Source organism: Otolemur garnettii, unplaced genomic scaffold (genome assembly GCF_000181295.1).
Source record: "Otolemur garnettii isolate 467f Iridium unplaced genomic scaffold, OtoGar3 scaffold00140, whole genome shotgun sequence".
In the NCBI taxonomy this organism is placed as follows: Eukaryota; Metazoa; Chordata; class Mammalia; order Primates; family Galagidae; genus Otolemur; species Otolemur garnettii.
Genome location: NW_003852535.1, coordinates 1,627,518 through 1,636,197, shown reverse-complemented (window position 1 = coordinate 1,636,197; position 8,680 = coordinate 1,627,518). Strand labels below are relative to the sequence as shown.

At 54.9% G+C, this 8,680-nt stretch overlaps 1 protein-coding gene across 1 annotated transcript in view; it reads left to right on the top strand.

Annotated features, from left to right (window-relative positions):
* The window catches only part of PYGM (glycogen phosphorylase, muscle associated), a 17,980-nt gene that overhangs the window by 1,384 nt on the left and 7,916 nt on the right, over window positions 1-8,680 (top strand). Inside the window, exons 2-13 of the mRNA XM_003798619.2 lie at window positions 1,978-2,222; window positions 3,232-3,333; window positions 3,427-3,505; window positions 3,602-3,705; window positions 4,067-4,198; window positions 5,770-5,881; window positions 5,972-6,054; window positions 6,461-6,604; window positions 6,926-7,018; window positions 7,232-7,378; window positions 7,575-7,738; window positions 8,073-8,187. Coding sequence (XP_003798667.1) covers window positions 1,980-2,222; window positions 3,232-3,333; window positions 3,427-3,505; window positions 3,602-3,705; window positions 4,067-4,198; window positions 5,770-5,881; window positions 5,972-6,054; window positions 6,461-6,604; window positions 6,926-7,018; window positions 7,232-7,378; window positions 7,575-7,738; window positions 8,073-8,187 — 1,518 coding nt within the window. The 5' untranslated portion in view covers window positions 1,978-1,979. The remainder of the gene's footprint in view (window positions 1-1,977; window positions 2,223-3,231; window positions 3,334-3,426; window positions 3,506-3,601; window positions 3,706-4,066; window positions 4,199-5,769; window positions 5,882-5,971; window positions 6,055-6,460; window positions 6,605-6,925; window positions 7,019-7,231; window positions 7,379-7,574; window positions 7,739-8,072; window positions 8,188-8,680) is intronic.

Sequence of the window (8,680 nt, the reverse complement as noted above, 5' to 3'; positions counted from 1 at the left end):
TATTTCTACTACATCTGTGGTGGTGCATTTTGGTAGTTTCTTGATCTTTTTCCACTTGGAAGACTAGCCAACTGGTGATGCCCTGGGGGCTGAGTGGAGCAGGGCTGAGGGGTGGGGTCAAATGCCTGGGTAGGACTTAAAGTTCAGCCCCCACTAAGCAGGTAATTTCAGGGCTGGGTTTGCTGTGGCCCAGAAAGTCCTCGGAAATGGCTTGGCCTTCCCTAAACCAGGCTCTCAATAGCATCCTGCATCTGTTCAGGCCTCTGACCTGCCTCCTTAACCCTCAGTGCTGAGCACCTAGATCCTCTGCCTCAATCAGCCCACCATCCCAGGAGGCCCAGGCAGCCTAGAAACAGCATGAGGTCATGGGTTCCTTCCCTTTGAAGAACAAAGCAGGATTCAAAGTCTGCCCCCACAAAATTAGGAGGCAACAGCTGATGAAGCGGGGATTTATATTCTCATTTGAGAGTATGAATTTGATGAAGGAATCCAAAACTCAGGAAGGTAAAGCAGCCAGCTGAAGGTCACACAAGTCAAGTGCTGGGGCCAGGACATGAGCAATGAGTGGGGGCAGCCAAAGCCATGAAAGAGTGGCCCTCAGCTGGCAGGTCACACAGAGGGACCTCAAGTCCCTGAGGTACAAATAGGGAGGCCAAGGGAGGATTGCTTGAGGTCAGGAGTTCAAGATCAGCCTGTGCAACATAGCCAGACCCTGTCTTTAAAAAAAATAGCCTGGTATGGTGGTATAAACCTATAGTCCCAGCTACTCTGAGGCTGAAGCAAGAGGATCGCTTGAGCCCAGGAGTTGGGGACTGTGGTGAGCTGATTGGGCCAATGCACTCTAGCCTAGATAACAGAGTGAAACCCTTTCTCAGGAAAAAAAAAAAAAAAAAAAGGGCAGCCCCTGTTGCTCAGTGGGTAGGGCTCTGGCCCCGTATACCAAAGGTGGTGGGTTCAAACCCAACCCTGGCCAAATTGCAACAAAAAAATAGCCAGGTGTTCTGGAGGGTACCAGGAGTTGGAGGTTGCTGTGAACTGTGACACTGTGGCACTTTACCGATGGCAATAAAGTGAGACTGTCAAAAGAAAAAAAAACCCTGAGGTACAGATTAGGCTCCCATTTTTCAGATGAGACCACAGAGCTGTGAACCCTGTCGCCTTAATCCATACCCAGTGTGTGGGCCCTGTGCAGGAGGGTGTGAGAGAAGATCTCCAATCACTCACCAGGCAGGTGGAGCAGGGTGATATTCATCAATATTATGCGTGGCTGGGGAGTGCCTCAGTTTCTCCCACTCCTGTGGGGCCACAGGACTACAGCTCCCAGGGGCCTCAGTTCTAGGCCAGAGGCCTCTAGCCAAGGCTGGCTTGTAATCTGACCATCCATCTCAAAAAGGTCACTTTAGAACTCCTTGAGGGACAGCAACAGGGGGAGCTCAGGGCAGCTTTGGAGGGAATAGGGTGAGGCAGTGGCCCTGCCTCAGATGACCTCCCCCACACCACCCCTGGGACCTAGGGTCCTGGTCCCCCTTCTCAAAGATACGCAGTGTCCTCTGCACATCTCCTGACCCCTCAGCCTGCAGGGGGGACCTGCCACAACACATGGCCTCCCTACCCCAGTACAGCACTCTGCCTGCTGCACTTGTCTCCAACCCTGCAAAACGCAGGGGCAAGGGAGAGAAGACCAAAGACACAGAGGAAGTAGGTCAGCACAGGGCTATGAACAAGGCAGGCTTGGTTGGCCTGGGCCTGTGGAGCTGGTCCCTCCCTCCCTTCTCCTCCCCTATCCCCAAAATAGCTCCCTGAACTGCTAGGCCAAGACCCTCCCATTGCAGGATGGGGGAGGCAGGGAATGCTGCCCAGAGCCAGGCTTTAAATCCCCTCAGGGCTGGGGAGCTCCACTCCCTGGCTGGAGGCACCTCTGAGGCTGCTGTCCCTCCTCCATCATCTCGTCCATCTGTCCGGCCCACCCTCCTGCAGCCATGTCCCGGCCCCTATCAGATCAGGAGAAGAGAAAACAAATCAGTGTGCGTGGCTTGGCCGGAGTGGAGAACGTGGCTGAGCTGAAAAAGAACTTCAACCGGCACCTACACTTCACACTCGTAAAGGACCGCAATGTGGCCACCCCAAGAGACTACTACTTTGCACTGGCCCACACTGTGCGTGACCACCTTGTGGGTCGCTGGATCCGCACACAGCAGCACTACTACGAGAAGGACCCCAAGGTGCCGCTAGGGACATCCTGGTTGGGGTATTGGTGGGGTGTCCTGCCAGGGAGCTGGGAGATCTGGATTAAGTGGCTGCCTTGGTTACTCTAGATTCCTGGGGTTTGGAGGACCCAGGAGTACCAGATGCAAGGCGGGGGGCTAAGAAGCCCTGGGGGAGAAAGCTAGGGCAGGGACAGGTCAGGTGAGTTGGTTACAAAGGCCCAGTACCCACTCAGGGAAGGTTGGAGGGGCTGGTGGTGGACAACACGATGCCTATGGCCTGTGTTGGACTTGGGTGGAAGGACATGTCAGTCACTGGACGTGTTCCTGATGTGCCTGTGCAGCAGGTGGGTGAGCCTGGGGCAGCTGAGGCACAGGGATCAAGTGTCTGGTGGGATCATTGGTAAATGTCAGCAACCCAACACCCCATCTCGGGGAATGGGGGAGGGGCAGGCAGGCAGAGTAGGGAGAGAACCTAGGAAACCAGGTGACCAGGCACAATCAGCATCCTAGCTCCAGGTGCCATGGGGTTCCCCTCATGGGACTGAGGCTTGAGGGCCAAAGAACTGGGCTGTGCAAGCAGGGGAGGTGATAATCTCCAAGACTTAGTCATTGTGTGACCTTGAGCAAATGACTTTTTTCTCTGAGCCTCGGCCTTATTCTCTTGGGGAGTACTTGGAGGTGCTTCTCTGTGTCCTGACTCCCTGACGGGCTATTGGGAGGCATGCGTGTGATGGAGAGGGGTTACCACCTCTTCCCAATCCTTGAGGTAGGGATAGCCAGTTCCATTTTCCAGATGATGAAACTGAGGCCAGAGAAGCTAATGATTTGTCCAAAGTCAGAGGAATGCTGGGACCAGAACCTTACCTGTGGAGCCTCAAAGCCTGAGATGGTTCCCCTGAGTGGGGAGGAAAAAATTAGGGACAGGAATGGGACATGCTGGGGCCTAAGAGTAGGGCAGGAGGATGAGAGAGAATGTTGGTGGATGGTCCTGATGCCCTCCCTGCGCCTCTGTTTCCCTGGGCAGAGGATTTACTACCTATCTTTGGAGTTCTACATGGGACGGACACTACAGAACACCATGGTGAACCTGGCCTTGGAGAATGCCTGTGATGAAGCCACCTACCAGGTATGTGAGGATGGGAGGTGGGGTAAACCTAAGGAAGTGAGGGATTCCCCTGCTAGCAGTTGGCTCTGACCACTGCCACTGCTCTCCTTCTAGCTGGGCCTGGACATGGAGGAATTGGAAGACATCGAGGAGGACGCAGGGCTGGGCAATGGGGGCCTGGGCCGGCTGGCAGGCAAGTGCACAGGGCTGGTGGGGTGGGGGTAGGGGCTTGAGCAGAAGGGTTTCTTTGTGCTGGGTCCCTGACACACACCTCCCTTCACACCCCCAGCCTGCTTTCTGGACTCCATGGCAACACTAGGCCTGGCTGCCTATGGCTACGGGATTCGCTATGAGTTTGGGATTTTTAACCAGAAGATCTGTGGAGGCTGGCAGGTGAGCAGCCTTGGCCATGACCTTACAGAGCCCAGTCATGATGGAGAGGACTCCCATTTGGTTATCCATCTCTGGATAGGTCCAGAATCAGCCCCAAGCTCTGCAGAAAGCATCCTTGCTCCTTCCTTCTTCTCCCAAAGCCAGCTGGTGATCCCTGGAATAGGTGGTCCACACCCATGGACTTCTTGGTACACATCATGTCCCACTGGATTGCCCACCTGACCAGGGGCTCACTCAGAGCCTTTAACTCACACATAGTATGGGGTACACCAGGCCTACTGCTCCTACTCTGCCCTGCCACCCACTATGTCATGACTACTGAGCTCTGATATGACTCCCTTCCTCTCTGCTTTGGGCTCAGATGGAAGAGGCTGATGACTGGCTTCGCTATGGCAACCCCTGGGAGAAGGCTCGACCTGAGTTCACACTGCCTGTGCACTTTTACGGCCGAGTGGAGCATACCAGCCAGGGAGCCAAGTGGGTGGACACACAGGTGAGCCTGGAGTCAGGGGGTGGCACTGGGGGTCCAGTAAGGGGAAAATGAGCAGGAGGCTCCTAGAAGAAGCAGGAAACAAGAGGCTAATGGGCCTGGTGCTATTTTACAACTGAGGACACTGAGGTTCAGAGAGGTGAAGGTCACACAGCTGGAGACAAAAGAGACTAGAGACAAAAGAGACTGGAGACAGGGTCACAGGGAAGTGGACTAAGTGGGGAGCTTGGCGAGAGGAGAGAGGCTGCCCTGCTCCACAATGCCCCTCCCCTGACCTGGCTCCTCCCCACTAAAGACTCACCAAAGGACCTACATGGTGACTCCATTCTGCAGCAGGGGAGAGGATGAAGGCCTTTAGTAAGGAATTCCTAGTCACAGAGAGCTAGGGGATCCTAAAGCCAAACCAGGTGTCCAAATCCCAGTTGCTTTATTCCATCTTGCTGCAGCTGCAGGTCACCAGCCTCCAGATGGGCTGCATAGAAACCACTAAGCTTTCAGATTTGGGTATGTGTTTGTTGTCATCTAGGCTAAGGCCCTGTGGGGCTGCTGGCAGTACATGCCATGTGCACATGGCAGCCTGGCACATGCACCTCTGGCAAGAAGGCACTGCTGCCCAACTGTATGCTCTTAGATCACTCCCTTCCCTCTCTGGGCTGCAGCTCTTGCTCTGCTCCAGAGGGGACATAGTGTGGGTAAGGAGGGCAATGCTCCTTCAAAGGGCTCCCTTGGAGGGGTGCATGTGCTCAGCACTGTGGTATCACACAGTTATTGGCAGCAGTTATTGATGTTTGCTAATTGTGGGAGATGGGGCTAGCATTAGTCACTGTTAACAGCATTAGTTATTGCTAATTAGCTCTGTGGTCAAGCAGCATAAGACCTTTGGGTGGACTTGACCTCTGTGACTCCTTCAGCCCTCTCATGAGTCTAAAGTGTCTCTAGCTTTTCCTTGGGCCAGGGTGCCAGCCTAAACTTCTCCCAGGGGCTGCCTTGGCTGACAAGGTAGAGGTTATGGGTGTCTAGGGGAGCTCTTGAGGAGGGGTATTGGAGGGTATCTTCTCTATCGATAAGGTCCACCAGCCAGATGCAGTAGCTCACACCAGTAATCCTGGCACTCTGGGAGGCTGAGGCGGGTGGATTGCCTGAGGTCATAGGTTTGAGACCAGTTTGAGCCAGAGCAAGAGCTTGTCTCTAAAAAATAGCTGGGTGTTGTGGCAGGCGCCTATAGTTCCAGCTACTTAGGAGGCTGAGATAGGAGAATTGCTTTAGCCCAAGGGTTTGAGGTTGATGTGAGCTATGACACCATAGCATTCTACCAAGGGTGACAAACCGAGACTCTGTCTCAAAAAAAGAAAAAAACAAAGATGAGGTACAAAGAGGCTATGTGGTTTGCTCATGTAAACAGCTAGTAAATGTCAACACTGGGACTAGAGTAGGGGTTGGGACTCAGCAGAGTACAGGGACAAAGTCTTGAGTACCAGCCTTGAGAGGAGGGAGGCCCCATAAGTCAGATAGGCAGATGCCAGGGCTGGCGCCCTTGGCAGACTGTCCAGCTCCTGACAAAGTGTACTCTGCAGGTGGTATTGGCCATGCCCTATGACACACCTGTGCCTGGCTACCGAAACAACGTTGTCAACACCATGCGCCTCTGGTCAGCCAAGGCACCCAATGACTTCAACCTTAAGGACTGTGAGTTCATCTGCTGGCAGCCAGCAGCCCCAGCCTGCCCACCAGACACACTTAGCCAGCCCTGATATTGCCCTTACTTTTGTCCCTCAGTCAATGTTGGTGGCTATATCCAGGCCGTGCTGGACCGCAACCTGGCAGAAAACATCTCCCGTGTCCTGTACCCCAACGACAACGTATGTCATAACTTGGGGTGGGGGCAGGAAGCCTGAGTCCTTGGGAGAGGGTCAGGGAGAGCTGGAGGGGAGACATGTGCTGGTGCCCTAGTCACACTCAGGGCACATTGCTGGCCATGTATATCCTGTTGCCCCCACCCCAAGTTCTTAAAGTGGGAGAACACCTGAGTCCTGAGAGGAAGTGGTAGGAAAGGCCATTTGGAGGCACTGTCCCCTCAGGTAACTACAGTACTCTTGGTTCTTGTGACCCTGCTTCCTGACACGGTCCCTCACCACTACTTCTTGGTGGGGAAAGTGCTGGAGGTGGGCCCAGTTCAGGGCCCAGGGGGGCCAGTCTGGCTACACCTATAGCAAGTCTGGGCCACACTCCTGCCACCTTGGTTCACCTGTGTCACACTGTCCCCAGTTCTTTGAAGGGAAGGAGCTACGGCTAAAGCAGGAGTATTTTGTGGTAGCTGCCACTCTCCAGGACATCATCCGTCGCTTCAAGTCCTCCAAGTTCGGCTGCCGCGATCCCGTGCGCACAAACTTCGATGCTTTCCCAGATAAGGTGCTATGTCCATGGGACCAGCCATGCTTTGTTTCTGGATAGTGCGTACTGTCACCTCTGTCCTCCAGCCTCAGCCTGTCCTGCCCTGTCTCACAGATGAGGGAGTGTAGGCTGGGAGTGTGTGGGGTGTGACTTCAGAGAATCCTAAATTAACAGGCCATAACCTGGGCTTCCCACCCCTCTCCCATTCCACTGCTGCCCCTTGAGCTCCTATGCCCCCAGCTCAGCCTGACAACCTCTCTGGGAGGCTCTGAAATGGCAAAGGGCAGTGACTAGAGCACACGGGTTGAGCCCAGACTGACTCCCAGTCTCCTCTCATAGGTGGCCATCCAGCTCAATGACACCCACCCCTCCTTGGCCATCCCTGAGCTGATGAGGATCCTGGTGGACCTGGAGAGGCTGGAGTGGGACAAGGTAGGCTTCAGGACTCCTACATTCTGGTCTGACACTCTCTGATGCAGGGTTCCCTTCCCTTCTCAGTTTGAGGGGTGGAAGGATATGAGTGGAGTGAACAGATGGAGTGTGAGGCCAGAGGGGCATGTTCTGGAACCTGGCACTGCAGTGGCAGCCCATTGGCTGCGTGTGTGTGGATAGACATTGGCACCTCACTTCCCACCCGTGTGCCAGGCATGGGAAGTGACAGTGAAGACCTGTGCCTACACCAATCACACGGTGCTACCGGAGGCCCTGGAGCGCTGGCCCGTGCACCTCATGGAGACGCTGCTGCCACGACACCTCCAGATCATCTATGAAATCAACCAGCGTTTCCTTAACGTCAGTAGTGAGTCGGGAAGGTGTGGGGGTGGACAAGAGTGGGAACCCAGGCTAGGGCCTAGGAGTGGGGGTGTGGAAAGTGTGTCCAGCCAAGATACCCAGACTGATGCAGTAAGAGGTTGGGGCAGAACTCAAGTGGGTATGGGGTTGGGGGCCACGGTTCCTGGGTCCTTAGCTCTGGGCTCTCCGGGTACAGCGAGTGGCAGCCGTATTCCCAGGGGACACAGACCGGCTGCGACGCATGTCCCTTGTGGAGGAGGGTGCGGTGAAGCGCATCAACATGGCACACCTGTGCATCGCAGGTTCTCACGCCGTCAATGGTGTGGCTCGAATCCACTCTGAGATCCTCAGGAAGACCATGTGAGCTCCTCTCTCTGGACCCCACCCCACCCTCCAGGCTACACCCCTGTCACTTAACTGTTCTCGCCCCTCACCACTGCTTGGCACCAACCATTCATGGTCTCTCGCAGCTTGCCCCTTCCACAGGTGGCAGTGCTCCTACAAGCACCAATCCCCTTCCAGTACAGCCATGTCCCAAGATAACCCCGACTCACACACAGCACCCTTCACCTTCCCCAGGTCTGCATTCCCCAGCCCAGGCCCCTTTCAGCAAGACACCAGGCTAGGGGCCCCAGGGAGGAGGCCTTCATCCCACAGGGGTGAGTGGCGACCCTCGTCCAACCCCCTCCCGCAGCTTCAAGGACTTTTATGAGCTGGAGCCTCATAAGTTCCAGAATAAGACCAATGGCATCACCCCTCGGCGCTGGCTGGTTCTGTGCAACCCTGGGCTGGCAGAGGTCATTGCTGAGGTGAGAGCCCACTGTACGGCCAATGAGGTTAACACAGGTCACTATAGGACTCACTGGGTTCCAGGGCTGAAACCTATCCTGCATTGCCTTCCCCAAGCCTCATACTTACTTGGGGGAGGAAGGGGCACCATTTTCTTATCTTTGTGAGGATGCCCTATGGAGGCCCTGGCATTGGAGGTGAACCTGGTGGGGCACACAGTCCAATGGAGGGAGTCATCCCTGAGTCACATCTGAAGTGACATTGGAAGTGGCAGGTATCTGGTAGAGGAAACGTAAGGTCATGATAGCATGACAAAAAGGCCAGGAAGCCATGAAGGCCTGCGGAAGTCAGGTGGGTAAGAGGTCAAGAATGGGAGCGGAGAGGCAGGGTGCAGAGGCTCATGCCTGTAAGCCCTAGCACTCTGGGAGGCTGAGGTGAGTGGATTGCCTGAACTCAGGATTTCAAGACCAGCCTGAACAAAAGCAAGACCTCATTTCTAAAAAAAAAAAAAAA